This window comes from Salvia splendens, chromosome 4 (assembly GCF_004379255.2).
Source record: "Salvia splendens isolate huo1 chromosome 4, SspV2, whole genome shotgun sequence".
NCBI lineage: Eukaryota > Viridiplantae > Streptophyta > Magnoliopsida > Lamiales > Lamiaceae > Salvia > Salvia splendens.
Window position 1 is genome coordinate 33425242 of NC_056035.1, and position 19258 is coordinate 33444499.

At 35.7% G+C, this 19258-nt stretch overlaps 2 protein-coding genes across 2 annotated transcripts; both read right to left on the minus strand.

Annotated features, from left to right (window-relative positions):
* Window positions 1-5513: 5513 nt before the first annotated feature.
* On the minus strand, window positions 5514-12219 carry LOC121799535. The gene is made up of 11 exons (XM_042198936.1): window positions 11452-12219; window positions 10217-10481; window positions 9977-10079; window positions 9117-9837; window positions 8510-8933; window positions 8242-8423; window positions 7305-7458; window positions 6891-7124; window positions 6462-6812; window positions 6273-6374; window positions 5514-5967 (listed from the first exon to the last, which is right to left on the minus strand). The coding sequence occupies exons 1-11, from the start codon at window positions 11958-11960 to the stop codon at window positions 5752-5754; spliced, it is 3261 nt and encodes a 1086-aa protein (XP_042054870.1). The 5' UTR covers window positions 11961-12219; the 3' UTR covers window positions 5514-5751.
* A 6288-nt stretch (window positions 12220-18507) lies between these two features.
* Window positions 18508-18987, minus strand: LOC121801013 (calpain small subunit 1-like). The gene has a single exon (XM_042200490.1). It carries the CDS (start codon window positions 18985-18987, stop codon window positions 18508-18510), a length of 480 nt encoding a protein of 159 aa, XP_042056424.1.
* Window positions 18988-19258: the final 271 nt, after the last annotated feature.

A 19258-nucleotide genomic window follows, 5' to 3' on the forward strand; every position in this document is an offset into this window, starting at 1 on the left:
GTTATATCTTGATCACTACCTATATATATATATATATATATATATATATATATATATATATATAGGGTTGCACTATTCTCCTTTTCCACTCTAAGATCCTTTTCTCTTCTTAATAATAGCCATTAGATCCATCCAATCAACGGACCACGTTAATCCTAATTAATTATTTCCGCGTTGCATTATAGCTCCTTTCGTTGTGCATTATGGGGGTAATTTAGTAAAGTCCCTAAATTGGAACCGCCTTTTGTTTTGGGATGTGCGGATGTCACGGGATTTGCAATCTTCCACTCTTCAGTTTTCTCCCATTTACTCCAGCTGACTCCTCAACTCTCCCACTCCTTCCCCTCTCTCAACCCTACTTACATCCGCCACATTTCGAATTCCACAGCCTCCGCCACCGATTTGCGTCGATTCCACTCCACCGCAGTTACCGCTGCCACAAAATCGACCGGCGTTGTCGTGTTTGCACGCCATATTCAACAAATCGAGCAGGTAAGCATTATGAAATCAGTCAACTAAGCGTATGCCTAGACTTTAGGATATCGTTTTTACCCAGGTAATCGTCTAGGGTTTTCTCTGATTATGAGTCCGCGACATTGTGTTGGGTTTACCACGTCTCGGTGCAAGTATCTTATTTATTTCGGTTTATTCCAGATCAAAAATGACAAAAAGAGGTCGTCCCCGCGCGCAAGCATCGCAGGAAGCAGGTAAATTGCACTCGTTGGTTGTGCATTTCAGTAGTATGAATGCGAATAGCCTTATTTAGATGTCTAGTTTAATTACGTGCTGTACAACTAGCATTTTAGGGGTATTGTGATGTCCAGTGCTCAAGAGTATATACATGTATTGTTTATTAGGATTAGTGCATTATGTATATGGTTGGATATTCATTGAATGTTTTGAATTGTGCATTATGTAGAGTAGGTAGTGTGTTGCAGAATGCATTATGGAAGAATTCCGTGTGCATTTTTTAGGCCTGACAGTGCATTATGTATCATTATGTATGCATTATGTTGCTTTTAACATTGGTCATTGGTTGTATTGGTTTGTTGCCTCAGATTTTTACAGAGGAATCTGATTAATGATTTGTTACTTTTATATATTATATGGTTGGATTAGTGCATTATGTCTATACTGAAACCGTCATTATGTGCAGAAAAGTATGCAATATGTATGGTGTTGTGTGTTTTAGTGACTACAATCAGTAAATAGTACATATGTGCATTTTTTAGTTTGTACTGTGCATTATTGAACATGATGTATGCATTATGTTTACTAAATTATGCATTACTAAGCGTATTGGGTGTGTACTAATATTTACCCAGTCATGATGAGTGGTATTCATTATGTGCAGTAAATTATGCAATATGTAGGGTGTTGTGTGTTTTAGTGACTAAACTCAGGAAAGAGTACATATGTGCATTTTTTAGTATAGACTGTGCATTATGGAACATAATTTATGCATTATGTTTACTAAATTATGCATTACTTAGGGTATTGGGTTTGTTGTAATAGCTGCCCAGTTAGTATGAAAGTTTTTTTATTATGTTGTGTTGGTACTGCATTGTGAATCAGTAATAGTGCATTTTTTTGTAGTATTGTGTGCATTATATGAGTGGTATTATTTATATTGTTTAATACAGTTTTTGTGTAACACATGTGCATTTTTGTGTTTAGACAATGCATTATGAGTAATTTTTAATGCATTATGAGGTTGTATTATGCATTATTTCATATGATAGATGCATTAATCTGTAAAAAGCTAGCAGCATTATTTATTCTGATTTATTGATAATGTTTTGATGTTTTACTTTGTTTGTTCCATATCAGAGAAGCGGCTAAGATCAGACATTGACGATGCAGTTGACGAGAATTGTGGTTTGGAGTGAGTTTTGGTTCGGCTATAGGGAGATCTTGGTTAATGGGTAAACTGATATTCGGATAGATGTTTCAATTTAAAACTGTACTTTTTCGCAACTTAATAAGTGCGTTTGGATATTAGCTAATGATTTAGATTTGGGTAAATTGTTCGTATTCAGCATTATAGATTGTGCATTGTGTTTTACAATCTGTGCATTACTCCTTTATCGACTGTCATTATTTGCAATGTAGTGTTCGTTACGATAATAATTGTGTATATGCAAAGTCTGAGCATTATGTGTAATTATATCGTCATTATTTACAGTTAATTATGCATTATAAGAAGTATGCATGATAAATTTAAAGTGGATATAAACGTTGTTCAGGGGTGCATGGTTTATTTCAACTGGATATAAATTCAACATTAGATAAATTAGTGCATTATTTGATTAAAACGTTGCATTATTTACCAAGAAATTATCATTATTTAAAATTTTGTATTGAATAAGACGTATCAACGGGCTGCATTATTTATTCCAATAAGTGAATTTTCTAATTTAATCGTTTTGCCAGAATTCAGGGGTCCATGGAATATTAAAATCGGATATCAATTCTGCAATAGACATTTTAGTGCATTATTTTACTAAAACGTTGCATTATGACCTAGAAAAAAAAATTGGGAACAAACAAAATAATTCATCAGAACACAACTGATACAAAGTTGACTTGTTTAAATAAAAATCAAACGTTGCATTATGACAGATATAAAGTTCGAATAACAATAACAAAAACATGACCTAGTGCAAGACACAAGATGTTGTTATATGTACGTACTATACCCTAGCCCCTAATCTTATTAAACCCTGGGGGGAAACAAGAAACGTGTGCCAAGCATCGTATCACGGTACATCTTATTCGTATGCATTGCAGTTCACATAATTTGCATTATACAGTCAATAATATGCATTACTCGCTACAATTTGGTGCATTATTCGAATTGTTTTACAATTTGTAATTAATGTGTACGTACTATACCCTAGCCCCTAATCTTATTAAACCCTCGGGGGAAACAAGAACCGTGTGCCAAACAACGAAACACGGTAAATCTTATTCGTATGCATTGCAGTTCACATAATTTGCATTATACAGTCAATAATATGCATTATTCGCTACAATTTGGTGCATTATTCGAATTGTTTTACAATTTGTAATTAATGTGTACGTACTATACCCTAGCCCCTAATCTTATTAAACCCTTGGGGGAAACAAGAACCGTGTGCCAAACAACGAAACACGGTAAATCTTATTCGTATGCATTGCAGTTCACATAATTTGCATTATACAGTTAATAATATGCATTACTCGCTACAATTTGGTGCATTATTCGAATTGTTTTACAATTTGTAATTAATGTGTACGTACTATACCCTAGCCCCTAATCTTATTAAACCCTTGGGGGAAACAAGAACCGTGTGCCAAACAACGAAACACGGTAAATTTTATTTGTATGCATTGCAGTTCAGATTTTGATCATTATATAGTACTAACCGATATTTAAGCCCTAGAGGGACAAGGCATATTATGTATACGTATACATTGCAAATAACATATTATGCATTATACTGTCAATTTAATCCATTACGCATTTTCATTTGGTGCATTATTTGTACCAACTATAAATAGTATACTATGTAAATTGGAAGCTTACGTGATTTATTTATAGGTCAAATACAAGCTATTCTTAAACATTGTAATTATGTGTACGTACTATACCCTAGCCTCTAGACTTAATAAACCCTTAGGGGTCAAAACAAACGTGTGCCAAACATCAATACTACGACCCAATACTTATACCCTATGCATTGCCGCTCACGTATTATGCATTATATAGTAAAAAAATCCATTATACTTCATCATTTTGTGCATTACACGTATCGTTTTAAATTACTGCCCTAGACAAGCCGAGAGCTAAACCCTGAAGGAATGTTTCATAATCGCGGTCGGTCATTATTTACACTACACTTCCTCGTACTCCCTTTCAAGGGCAGCAAGATCCTCACGTGCTTCTGAGAATTCACCTTCCTCCATACCTTCACCTACATACCAGTGCACAAATGCTCGCTTGGAATACATAAGATCGAATCTGTGGTTGATTTGGGAGAAAACTTCAGCTACAGCTGTGTTGTTGCTGAGCATGCACACTGCGCGCTTCAGCTGTGCAAGATCACCCCCTGGCACCACTGTCGGTGCCTGGTAATTGATGCCGCATTTGAAACCAGTTGGGCACCTGCAAACATCGAGTGTTGTTTTTTGACCCATTTTAGCAAAAATCACCCATCACCCTAAGTGCAACACAAATCATAATCATTTGGAAATTTAATCTATGAAATTACCAGTCAACAAATTGAATTGTCCTCTTTGTTTTGAACGATTCTAACAACGCCGGCGTAACAAGATAGAAAAACCTAGGATCGAGCAGCCGCGAGAGACGAAAATTGCAACAACCCAAATACTATGTTTCGAATTGCAAAGATGGAAAACTGCAAAAAAAGCGTCTGGAACGCGTGAACAAGATGAAAAAAACGGAAGATCTTCATGGGAGGATTTCATGGAAACTTCCATAACCACCAAGATATTATTTCCCTATGGATTTCAGCGACAGCGACACGTCGATGCGTTTGTGGATTTCAGCGACAGCGACACGTCACCGCCGATTTTGCTCTTCTTCATGTTTCCGCCGGCGAAGAGCGAGTTCAGGAATTCGGCGAGTTTGCCGCCGGAGGAAATCGACTGCTTCACCTTCTTCAAATTTGCTCTTCTTGAAACCTTGCTGCAAATTTGCGAATTAAAAAAACCTAAAAGCCTAAGTAAAATCCCTTCCTTCTTCAACGTGAGATGTGAATAAAGAACGTGAATATCTTCAAGGAGAGAATCATGGAATTTCCGTAACTGCAACATAATAATATACCAAATCTGCCCTTTTTAGATATTTAATTGATTAAAATTTAATGTGATCTGTGAATTTTTTCATCCATCGGATTGATGTAATTGACGGTATAGATTAAGAAGGAAAAATGAGGAAATATAGAAAAAGGAAATGAATACATCCCTATATATATATATATCATTTTATAGCATATTTAGGTCATTGAAGGGGTATAATAGTCATAATGATTTTTGGTTAATTAATTCAGTTAAGAAAAATTGAAATTAAAAATTAAAATATGGATTTGTTGTTTGTTATCCAAAAAATTATTTTGATTCTCGCCTAATCTATAACATGAGAGAGTGAGTCATTACAAAATGGAGTATATAAAATTTAAATACTATTTTTCATTGAGATTGCATAATCTTATCCGTAATATATCATTTTTTTTGTTACCAACACTAGTAAACAAAACTGGGAGAAAGCTCCAGAGATGCAATACAGATGATATTTTTATTTGTCTTTTCGTGTTTTTAACAACTAAATCATATACAAATTCAATTTTAATTGGTATTTTTAAATACTGTCATACCAGGTTCTCACGGTCGTTATCACTTCAGTTGGTCGGAAATTTTAAAAATGAACACCATAAATTTAGCATATACTAAAGAATAAACCCCAAAAAACAAGTGCAACCAGCATATTTTATATCACAAGTACTCAAGAATTCAAAAATTCATAAAGTAGTTTCATTAATCATAATGTGATATTGATAAGTATACAGCTAATAATGAATGGAATCAAGTTTAAAAAATCCTAGATCTGTGTAGGTTCAGCCTGGTACGAAGATTTAGCAAACTGCAGTCGTTAATAGATCCCAGCTAAATGTAATGTTGTTAGCCCCGCAATATCATAGCGCTACAAAATTCTTGAAATCTAAGTGGATATCTCCCACATTAGAACTATTATTCGTCTAAGCTTTTCGAGCAAGTAGCTGAGCTCATTTGCGTAAGCAACGCATCGTAGATTTTCTTTGCTGATGGGCGATCAGCAGGGTTCTTTTCTGTACACTGATGGAAGAGTTTACAGAGAAATCTGAGGGTTTCAGACTCCGTCTCAAGCTCCTCAATGGATTGAGCCAATGCCTCCAGCTCGTCCGTCATTTTGGGTCGCTCTCCCGCCTGCATAGAGAAAGGAGTTTGTTTAATCCCATCCCATCCCCTAATGTGCTCTAGCAACTAAGCCAAATATCTAGTAGCACTAAGTAAGTTCTACTACAGTAAAACTTGAAAGATTAAACTCAAAACCAGAAAATGGTCCAGTTTTGTGAACATATAAAGATGATAACACATCAGTGGTATCACATTCCAAAGCAATGCCTTGCATTTAGGATGAAAAGCCTTCCAACCATATTTCTATATTCTACATCTCATAGTTAGTTATGAAATGCATATATAAGGGGGAGGGGTGAAATGGAAAGGCATACCTGCAGAAGATTATGAATTTCGGTTTCTGGCACTTCAAAATAAGGGAATTGTAATGTCAATAATTCCAGAAGCAGACAGCCAAACGACCAAATATCCACTTCCTGTGCATATAAACACACTTTGTCAAAAACAACGCAACAAAAGAACTGAAACTAGGTGTTGCTCAGTCAACTTCTGACTATGCTTACCAATCCATAAATGCTTTGTGTATGCATTGCATCATACACCTCGGGAGCCATCCACCTAGGAGTCCCTACACAAATATTGGGAGGAGGTATCCCCACGTGTGCGATGCAGCAAGTATGCAGGTAAGAGTTAAGGGGGATTGCCCGATCAAAATCGCATATCTTCACTGTAGGCGTTCCGTCCTGCTGCTTTTGGTCAAGGTCAATCAAAATGTTTTCACTCTTTATGTCACGATGGATGATGTTTTTGTCGTGTATTTCTGTCAATGCAAACGCTACATCTCTTGCAATAGATAGTGCCAAGTCTAAAGCAGCATGCTTCTCGCCATCGCTCAAGAGTTTTTCCACATAGCTCTGTCAAGTTGAAACACAATTGCAGATTAGACACCAACAATATACAAGCAAACAAGTCCAGACAGAACTTTAATTTACCCTTAAGGGGCCTCCTTTTATGTTCTCCATCAATATAGCAGATTGTAATCTACGACCACCGCAGTTTCCGTCAGATGACATAGACCAGCTGGATGATATCTGATGACCATAGATTTCTACAATGCATGGATGCTTTAAGACGCTCAGCATTCGGACTTCCCCTAAACAGGATAGCTCAAAGTTCCGCACTTCATTCGCAGAAGCCCCACCCTCACATATATCAATCGTCCTTACCTGCATATTGGCATGACAAGACTTTCAAAACAGGACACATAAACCATGCCAATGTAGTAATGCAGATGGATGACAAGACTACTTTAAATGCCAAAATTAATGACAGCTAACAGCAGTGTTTTCACAAGTCAGTGAGTTAGTACAAGCACAAGTAGATATAGGAACAAACGTTAACCATACCTTTACTGCAGCCTCCAATGATCCAATATTACAGCGCATTAGGGAGGTGTGTGCCAGTTTCTCTATTTCATCACACATAGATAGAGAAGGGAATGGACAGTTAGAATTGTTATCTTGGTTAACCACAGCATTGACCCGACTTAAGGGTATATACCTAAAACAGGAAAAAAAATTAAAAATTAAAAAAAATCCAAATGTTAGAAACTATACTTGAAAACAGTTGACATTTGCCCTGAAATCATATTCAAGGCTCTGAGATACACAGAGAGGTTTAAAATATCAGGCAAAAAATCGCAGCAATTCAGGCTTCACTCGATTAGTACCGACTACCGAGTAGAACTCATGGACATATTCAAGCTTAATCAACCCTAGGTTTTTAAATATTGATAATTGCATTTAATAAACAATGTATTTACTGCTATTACTTTCAAATAAAAGATTTTTTAGATCAACAATATGAATATGATTATCACTAGTTAGAGCATAAAATATAAGTTCAATATCAATTATCAAATCAATAGTTTATGCATTTTAGAACTCACTATGAGCCGCATGATGATACGAATCGCACATTGGTTCAAGGTGAGAGTGTGCAATGCGACATAAGTGGGAGATAGTCCTTTACCTTTAATCAAATACATAAGCATATAAGCTAAGGAGCCCCAACATAACCCAAATCATGATCAAAGGTAAAAGGTTGACACTCACTTATATGACATTCCACCCTTTCATGTAGAACAATGTGGTATTCATATCACATGAGCTAACAAGCCAAGTAGTGGACAATCTTAGCTAGACTACGTTAACAGGGCTTTCTTAACAAGCTTTTCTCAAACGAGATTATAGTAGATTGACTCGGTTGCAATCATACATTCCCATCCAATGCTAAACCAATAAAGTAAATAATAACAGATCGTGGCTAAAAGAGAATACTAACCTGCAAAAATATTCAGGGTCACATTCTTCCCTGATGTCCAGAGGATGGCATGCATCAACTATCATGCGGACCAATGACTCTCCTTTCTTGATAATGACTACATTCCAGGCATGCGGCGAAAAGTCCAAGTAACCCCTCACTAGTTCACAAGGGATTCGAGGCTTCATGCGATCACATAAATACTACAGTGTCAAAACAAATTTCAGTTTGTATAAGTTGAAGCACTGATCCACAATAAGAAAGATAAGTAACTAACTAAAAGGTGTACCTTCATCAGCAAGGCTCTATGCCTGCAAACACCAAACTGCAGACCACCAATAGGAACTATAATGGAACCACGTCCTTCCTTTATCGAGTGAAGAGATTTCTCACAGATATCAAGGAAAACAGATTCTTCAACACTATCCATCCTTTGCTTGTTGGCTTTATTAGTGTCAAAAATCATCCCAGCAGCACAAGTACAAACAAATGGTTTACCATGGTTTGCACCAGAAGCAGATTTACGTGCCCTTTGGACAATAGCGCTTCTATCACTTCCGCCAAAATGATCCGATACAAAAAGAGCTAGCAGTGATGCAGTCTGCAAAGTATCGGATGCTAAATCTCTTTGCTCGTTTATAGTTATATTTCTAAATCGACAAACCCAGGCTTGAGCACGCAAAAGAACGACATCTAACTCCTCATCCCTTTCCCTGATAAGAAACACAAACAATCAAATTGTGTATGGCATGGCACCAATCAAGTATGTATATTTTATAAGGATTATAAGATAAGTAACTCAGCAAGATGACCACATGACAGGAGTCTACTTAGTTCAAAATAAAGAACATTACTAAGTATATCTTGAACAGAATATCACATAAGAAAGCACTTACCGGTCAAGAAGAATCACTTCTCGTGAATTAACCTGAGCACTTTTCTCATAATTTGGTAGTGGCATAAATGGCCGACCTCGCCCTGCATCATAAAATCCATCAGGTAGACGATCTCCAGCCGCACAAAATGATGTTTTACTGTATTGGCACGACAAATAATACGGGTCACTGGTTGGCTTTCTGTGTTTGGAAGGCTTGGGATTATCGAGATCGTTATCCGAATGCCTTTTGTACTTCAGTGCACAATTAGATGTTTCAGAAGATGAAACTTCATCAAGCGCCTCCACAGCATCAGAAACAGAACCCAAAACTGCACTACACTGAGAGATGACAGAATCAGTTGCCGAACATGAGCAGCCATCCATAGACCTTCCATCTGTTGTGAGCCCATTCATTCCATTGGATGTTGACTCATGTGTGTCCCTCTCTGCATCCTCAACAGTAGATATATCTTTCTGATCCATCTCTGCATCCTCAACAGTAGATAAATCTTCTGATGGGGCAGCATCACTATGTTCAACCACTCTGCAAGTGATACATTTTTCCAAAGTGTGTCGGCTTGTAACATCTCCCTTCAACTTCCTGGAGTTATTCAATCGCTCCTGGCGAGCTTTTGTTTTCAAATTATATCGGCGTTTCCATCCTTTAGTCTTTCGGGCAGATAAACTTCGATGATTAGGAGGGCATCCACTCAAATGAATGGATTGCACTTCAGTAGAGCCTGCATCATGCCAACATAGTGAACATTACTAGGGAAAAAATCACACAAAAACACATGCATGTTGTGTATGTATTTGTGCATGTGTGCCAGTGTGTGTGAGAGAATGAGAAAGGCCTATTTACAAGGACAATTATATCACCTTCATAGACGTCCATCGCAGCAGATTCATCTAGATCCCCGTTGTTTCCCTCCAAATTGCAACATATCCATGACGGTACCCAACAATCACCAAGTTGATTATGCTTCAACATTTATAACAAAGAAATGAACATTACATCAGGTTTACATGACAAACTAACATAACAACCAAAAGGCAATGTATACAAAAGGCAAGAGGTCAGTCAAGTTCTATAAGTTGGTATTATCATTGGTTGCATACCTGAAGATTCAGAGATTGAAGATTATGCATTGTTTCAAGTTCTAAACACTCTATGGAAGTTAACCGGTTACTTGATAAGTCCAGGCTCTCCAGACTTTGAAGATGGGAAAATCCCAAAGGCAGCTCAACCAATTTATTGTTCGTCACTTTTAAAGACACCAATGAGTTCAACAAAGTAATCTCAACTGGTAAATTCCTCATTTTGTTAAATGAAAGATCCAGGTCCTCTAAATTACTGAGGCAGCCTATTTCTGGAGGTAGATATCTGTAAGAAAAAAAGACAATTGTAGAATTTTAACTTAGTCCAATTATATCACCCAACACAGACTCTATTGCGTATGTGCATTCTACTTCAATGACGACTAGTTCGTTTCAAGGAACTAACCAGAACCATTCATATGCACTGAAATTAGTAAAGAATATTTTCAAATAAAAATTACATAAAAGTTGAGATTATTGATAATATTTCTCAGATGGCGCAGAAACATGACAGATACAGCAATTCCAGGAAAAAAAAAAGTAGTTCAAAGTGTATATAGCCAAACCATTTCACACAATTGTGTACTTCAGAATGTCTCAGCAAAGTCTCACAACAAACTACATTTTCTAATCAATGTTTAAACTGCACTTATTTTCGCAGTAGATGAAATCATGAAATTGATTTCACAGATACATCCATGCTATGCGGAACATCAAATGGTAGTGTGCACACAAAAAATCAGGGATCATTAAAAGAAATGCAAGGTGAGGAGAAGAAGAAATAAGATATAGGTCAAGCAACAATACCCTAAATACAAATGTTTTTACTGAAAAACAAACGAGTTGACATATATAAGGTTGCTAGCTCATCAGAATTTGATGAATCCACATAAAGGTGGCAACAACGTGTGAAGAACAAAAGATGTAGATGTAGCACTCTGATTAAGAGTTGAGCATATCTAAACAAACAGAAGGCTTATCATGAATGGTTTTCTTTACAAATCCTTACAAGATATGTAATCTTTAGAATATCAGGACATTCTTCTACCAGAGAAGAACACAGAAACATGCACCCTATTTTGAAGTATGATTAACACAGACGCCTATCTTCTACAAGGGAATCCCTCTAACACCCTGATTGTAAAAGGACAGTGAACAATATATCTCCGCTTTTAAGCGATATCATACTAAAACAGAGCACAGGTATGTGATAATATAACCGCTGCAAACGCATAAATATTCGAGATTTTTTCTACCTTATGGAGAAATAACGAATGGAGAGCCTCGTCAAACGCTCGAGCCCAGTAATCTCACGCAAAAGGGGGAAAGCAGAAGGCCTTGAGGGCACTCTACTGAGCTCTAGCTCTTTCAAATTCCCCAGTTTACTTAACTCCAATCCACTAACTCCCGGCTCCGTTACCTTCACTTGCAAGCATTCAAGCTCAACCAGATTCCTAAACTCCCCAGGAAACAAGTTCAATTCATTCGCGAAAAACTTGATAGTTTTTAAACCCTTAAGCCTCCCAACATCTTTCGGAATCAAATTCAACTCATTCTTGTAGATAAAAACCTCCTCCACTGTGCTATCGTCGCCACTAACAAGCGGAAAATCGAGAAATTTTCCAGATATATCAATTACGGAGTTGAAATTCGAAGATTTTGCGTCAGAATTTCCCACCGAGGCTTTCCACTTCCTTGTTCTCTCCGTATTTTCTTGATTCTTGGCGCTGGAAGGATCGATTTTCTCCAATTCCTCAATCTGCATTGCTGATTGCTCAGTAAGCCTTATTGGGACTTCTTCTGCAGAGAATTAGATGAAGAAATAATCAAATTGGACATGGACAGGGGCAGGAAATACCAATATCGAGGGAGTTGAGATGAGTAAATAGATTACGAATGTAATTGTACATGGGGGATAGAATTGTTTGTGAATTTGTGGATGATTGAGCGGAGAAACCCTAGATTATACAATATGATCGTCGGGAGCGGAGGGGTTTATCAATAGTGAATTTATAAAAGGGAAAAATAATTCTATAGAGAGGAAGGATACTAAAAAAGATACACTTACTATATATCATTTTCCTATTTTGAAGAGGTTTTTTATATTTTTTCTGTACAAAAAATAAATATGATAATTGTTTTTTATTTATATTTTTCCCATAAAATTCATTAAGTACTATGTTCTAAAAATTTGTATTTATATATTTACAAAGGTTAATTGTGAAATATTTTTTTTTCAATAAAATTCATTATTTGCTAAAAATAAGTATTTATATTTTTACAAAGGTAAATGACAATTATAATTTTTCAATTTGCATCTTTCCTTTGAAAATATTCAAGCAGCAACTTTGCAATTTTCAAATTACACAAGTACATTAACTAAAATTAATTAAATGCTATATCAATACTTCATATTATTAAAATAAATTTAATATAATAATAATTCATATTATTAATATTATAGTTATGATTAGTACAGTCGTCATCGTTACCATCACCATATTATCTATTTTTAGTATGATATACTATCACAAATAAGTGGTCCTCTTACTATTTTATTTTGATTCTATATATGTTTGTGCATTTTTTAGTTAATAAATATATTAAAGAACGGACCTAGTAGTAGTATTGTTTGTAAAAAAATAGGTCTCACCTTATTAGATTGAAACTTAAGACAAATAGATAGTACTTAGTTGTTAATTTTTGTGGATGAACGATTTTTTTGCCTTTGTCCTATGTTGATTTTTTTTTATTATTTGACAATCCTTATCAGTTGTTTTGATAAATTCATGTTCACTACTTTTTTAGTGATTTGAGTCTCTTTTTTTATATATTCAAAAAATACTGATTATTGAAAAAAAACAGTAAAATATTACATTAATTTTACTCATATGATTTTGCATCCCAAAAAATTATATTCTAAATCTATTAATCCGTTTTTTATAGTACTTAGTAAGTATATGTACATAAGTATATAACTGAAATTAATATAGAATAGTTTATGTTATTGTAGTGGCTTCACATACCAAACAAAAGTTCATGGATATGAAGCCATATTATTTTATGTAACTAAATTAATTACAAACTGAGTATGAGCAAATGGATTGTGTTGGTGTATTTGATAGGTTTTATGTGGGCCGATACATTCTTGACTAAGTATCATATTTCAGCCTTCGCCTAGTGGGTCCGTCCTGAGCGTTGTAATATTGGAGATGTCATTTTTCTATTAAAATGTTATGTAGATATTTAGTTAGTAGAGAAAGTGTTTCATTAATGAGATATAGTGGAATAAAATGGTTGACCACAGTTTTTTTTTTTTTTTTGTATATGAGAGTATTATGACTCATGAGGGTAAATTACAAGTAGAATTGTTCAAATAATGAAAGTTGCAATTAATGAATTGGTTTATTTGTACATAATTCATCTTACAATATTTTTAAAATATAATCAAGTGCTTGCTAATTTCATCCAACAAAACATAGTTTTACAGTTTAAAGTTAAATGATGGAATTTTAGTTATTAATACGTAAAACTTATAAATTTCACTTATTTACGAATAAAAAAAATAATACACTCTCATAAATTCAAACTCTATTGAAAATTAATATAGAAATACACAATTTTTGTATATGTGAAAATTTAAAAATATTCAATTAAAAGTTAATGTAAGTTTTTCTTGACTTTTTTATACATCTGACAAAGAATTTAGAATTAATTTTATATTGAAATTATAATTAAAATTTAATAAAATTTAAAATTGAATTTAAATGCGGTTATCGGTTAGAACCGATAACCGAATTTGTTCAAAATACAAAATCGGAACCGACCCGAACACCGTTAATTTCGGTTTTCGATTAACCTATAACCGACCGGTTTCGATTCGGTTCTCAGTTAACCGAATAGCCGAGAACCGTTTACCCACCCCTAATTACAAGGGTAAGTTATACGGAGAAGTGTAAAAAAAATTAAAGGCTGCAATTAGTCTAACCGATAACCGAATTTGTTCAAAATACAAAATCGGAACCGACCCGAACACCGTTAATTTCGGTTTTCGATTAACCGGTAACCGACCGGTTTCGATTCGGTTCTCAGTTAACCGAATAACTGAGAACCGTTTACCCACCCCTAATTACAAGGGTAAGTTATAAGGATAGGTGTAAAAAAAATTGAAGGTTGCAATTAGTCGAAGACGAGAGTATTTTTTGATTGTTTGAACCATGGGCGGACCCAACCCAAATATAGTGGGGGAGGGGCTTAAGCCTTCAATGAATAATTTTTTTACTTTTTTTTCTATTAATTATTTTTAAAATTTATTCAAATTTAGTGTAAATTAGTGTAAAAGCCCCTACAAATTATCTATATTACTCGAATATATACTTTAAAATAAAATTTAGAAATTTCAGCCTCTATCGATAAATATTTATGTGTCACTTACAAAAGATGTATGCTGGTGATAGTTGATTCTTTAAATAGACTAGTACTACTCAGTTCAAAAGTTTCAAAATTGAGATCATAAAATTCATAAATTTAACTTAGATTCGGGGCAACATGGTATAACTATTCAACATAATAATAATAATAATAATAATAATAATAATAATAAGTATGTCAAAATGCAAATGTTTATATTACTCAGTCTATAGTAAGCTCAAGAATGAGTTAAGACTAGTGGCGGATCTATTTAAGAACAAAGGAGCACGAGTGTACCCCCAAAACTGCAAATAGCCTAGTGGTAATATGCTCTTCTAATAGTTAAAGTAGATAAAAAGTAAACTAAGAGTAATATATATTTGTTCTCTCATTTGTTTTATACACAATAAATAATGTATTGTTGGATTAGGATATAATCTTGATTAATGGTTTATAGTTTCTATCTAATATTAGATTAAATATAATAATTCTATTATTTGTTCTCTCATTTATTTTATACACAATAAAGCATGTATTATTGAAAATCTTTATCATTTATGATTTTTAATGCTCAGATTTGGGATTATATAAAAAATATGATGTGTTTTTGTTTTAGTTTATATATTTAAAACTTTTTCATAATTAAAATAAATTCTTTGTTATACTAATATCCAAGAACTTTCATTTAATAGTGAAACATTTTTAAGTAATAATATCAAAAAGTAAATTTTTACATAGATTAAAAAATAGATAGATTGAATATTAAATCTCAAAGTCGGTGTAATTATTTATCGCACTCTCAATATAAAATTTATGGATCCACCACTTGTTAAGACTTTACAAGAAAATTAAGTTAGCATATTTTCCAAACCGAGCAAGTGATAGTCACACAAAAGGATGAAAGATTGAAGGCAGTCTTTTACAATATCAACACAACAGTAATAATCTAATTAAATTGAAAGTTTTTAGCCATGCAAAAAAAATATGATTGCGCCTTTACATCCCTATTTATCAACACTATAATTCTACAACATTTTCTTCTTTAACTTTAATACTATAATCTATAATGGATAATGGAATGTGATCAATTGCTAACTACTCCTTTAATTGCTAACTATAACTAATTTAAGTTCATATAAGAGCATCCCCAGCTGTGCTTTTGGGGAAGGACGCCGTCCGTGCCGATGGCGCGGCACCCTGCTATCTGCCGCTGTGCTCTTGCCGACGGCACGACCCTGCTCTATGCATAGAGCACGTCCGTGCCAACGGCAAGAGCACGAGCAGCCGACGTGGCATGCTCTGGTTGGCCATTGATTTAACATTTTCTATTATTATTTTTTTAAAAAAAATCGAAAAAATCTGAAAAATCAGATTTGATAAAAATAATATTTTTCCACTTCCTAATAAAATATATCTGTTTTTTCACACTTTTAATTTATTTTTTCATTATTTTTACCCTAAAATTCATACTTTCATCTATAAATACTCTCATTTCAAACACAAAAAATGACATTATAACAAACAACTCTCTCAATCTCAATTTTTAGGATTTTAATTATGTAATTTTTAATTTTTAGGATTTTAATTATGTAATTTTTAATTTTTAAGTAATTTGTAATGGTATCGGGTATTTTTAATGCATTTTAATATTGTCGAAATGTTTTTAGTAATTGAAGTTTTTAAATTGAATAATGGAATGATGAGACCTTTGAGCATGTCCTTGCGGAAGAGCATGAATGTGGATGTTGTGCTATTGGGGAAGAGCAAGGAGTAAAAAATTAATAAATGCGAGTCCGGACCCATATCCATGCTCTTTAGCAAGAGCATGGATGGGGATGCTCTAATTTTAAAGATCACGATCTATAAATTGTCATGTGTAATTTTGTTTTTTGTTTTTTAATATTAAAAAGATAATAACAACTATCGAATTTAGAGTTTAAGAAAACAATGTTGATAAAATGTACTCCCTCCGTCCCATGTTACTTGAGACGTTTTTTTGGGCACGAGATTTAAGAAAATTGTGTTTAGTGAGTTAAATAAAGTAAAATAAAGTAGATGGAAGAATAAAGTAAGAGAGAGAGGAGAGAATAAAGTAAAAGAAAGAATAAAGTAAGTGTGACTAGATATTTTATTTTTAGCCAAAAAGAAAAATGAATCAAGTAACTTGGGACAAGCCAAAATGGAATACTACTCAAGTAACTTAGGACAGATGGAGTATTAAATATACCAACATGAAGACATAATAATGTCAACACAATTTCGTATTGACATACTCCTATTATATAAGTTGTATTGATATAAAACCTTTTTTTAATCAAATTTACAAAAATTTATGAATATTTATGAAAAAATTATCAAATTTTGACATTGAAACATATGCATGTATGATCTCGTTGGAATTTTTATAAAATTATCTTTAATTTGATATATGTTGTGCGATTTTTTTTTAAAATTGAAATAGTTATATGCATTTAAAATTTTGAGATAGTTATATGCATTTAAAATTTTGAGATATTTTTTTAAAGTTAGTTATAACTAATTTAATGTTAATTGACTTTAATAGTTTTTTACACTATGAGGGTGTTCGGTTGGCAAAATTAAATCTCATGATTAAATATGTATCATATTTGGTTCATAAGATTGAACCCTTCAACTTAATCCTAGATGGATAGTCTCATGATAATTAGTCATAGTCTCACCCCTCCAACTAAAATAATCTCATAACTTAATCCTATATGAATAGTCTCATGATATTAGTCATGACAACCGAACGCACCTATATTGATACTGATCTGAATAATGTTCCATTATTTTAATAATCTAACGCATATTATTTAGCTGTAGTCAACAATTTAAAGCGTTTTATCAATGATAACTCACTTCACTCTATAATGGTGCAATCTATTAACTGAATCGTCAAATTATATTGTACAGTAAGGATCAAATGGTATTTGATTGTCGTTTACTTGCTCTGTTATGTAACACTACTACAAGTCTACAACTATGAGAGCATCCACTATAGGCGACCTTCCCCAATAGCCCCGTCCCTTTTTTTTTGTCTACAACCCCAATTTTTTGTTTCCGCCACTATAGGCGGACACTTCCAATAGCCCCGAAATTTTATAACCAATTTTCATTTTATTTTTTTCATTTTGTTTTTAAATCAGCGGAATTGAAATAATTATGAAACGAGTTAATTGGGACCGAATATTCGTTGTATTTGCAAATGTAAAATTATACAACGAACGTAAAAAAAATACAAATAAAAACGCCGCCACCGTCTAATCGGTGGCGGATTCCGATTCCTCCTCTTCTCCGTCTCCATCTCCGTCGCCCTCGCTGCCGCCGGCCACCGTAGCCCCAGGACGATCATCAGTCACGTGCAGACGGCGCTGCAGCCGACGTATGAGGTCGGAGTATATATTCTTGATGTACGGGTCGGTTGCGGCCTCGTATTTGCTGCAGACTTCATGCAATTCGTGCGTCAGCTGCACATATACGTTATCCCTCAAGACCTCGTTTGCTCTTGACGGCGGCATAGGCGCAGGCTGCAGGGCGAGCGATCCAGACGCTGCCGACGATCGGCGGGAGGAACCGCCAGCTTCTCTAGCGCGTCAGATATAGGCACGTTGTCCCGGAGGGCGAGAGCGCCTAGAGTGTGTGGCGGATGGCTCTTCGGCTTGCTCTTCGTTCAGGTCGAACGATTGCGAGCCGCTGCCACTGCTGTAGTCCCCGACAATGTTGTGTCTTGTCCGTTTCGGCGCCGGAGCCTGCTCTTGCGCACAGATGGCCTTGAATTTCGGGTAGTCCTCGAGAACTAGATACTCATCCCACATTGTGAACTTGGGATAGCCCAGCACGTTGTATTGGCTCATCGAAAGTGCTTTCACGTCAGCCTCGCTTCAGCCACTCTCCGCATGGAGTAGGTTGTTCTGGTATATGCCCGCAAACCTCCGGGTGGGCGGCAGAATCCTAGACCACTTCTTGCGGAGCTGTTCCGCGTCACGCGATCTGGCACCACGAGGTTTGAAGTCGTTGTAGGCCGCAACGACGCGTTTCCAAAAGCTCAACGCGTTCTGATCGGTGCCCAATATGGGGTCGGATGTGGCGGCAACCCACGCCCTCGCCACAACAACAGACTCCTCATTGGTGTAGTGCGTGGCCTTTTGCCGTCCGGCTAGAAGTGAGCCGCTGGAAGCTCCGCCAGTCACGGACCCGACGCCGCTGCCCGATCCGCCTGCCCCGCTGCCCGAACTGGCGGCGGAGTTGACATTGCCCGATCCGCTATGGCGACGGCCGCCGCCGCCGCCACCGCCACCAGACCCCCTGCCTCTCGTCGCAACGGGCGTATCCGGTACGCCGGAACTAAGTAGATTGAACATCGTATCCAGTGCGTCTTGATCTGCCTGCGTGAAAGGAGAGCTGCTGGATAGGAAAAGGGTCTCCGGACGCGGATGGTGAAGGGCGTCGAGGTTGGGTCTGTAATCTCCAAACGTCGAGTGGCTCAGATTCCTCTGAAAAGGTTGGGGCGTTGGACTCGAAGACCTCCACGGCTGAGATGGTGGAGGAGTTGGACTCGATACCCATGGCGGGGGAGATTGATTCCAACTCCATGGCTGGGACGGAGAGCCGCCATATCCCGAAGGCTGAGAA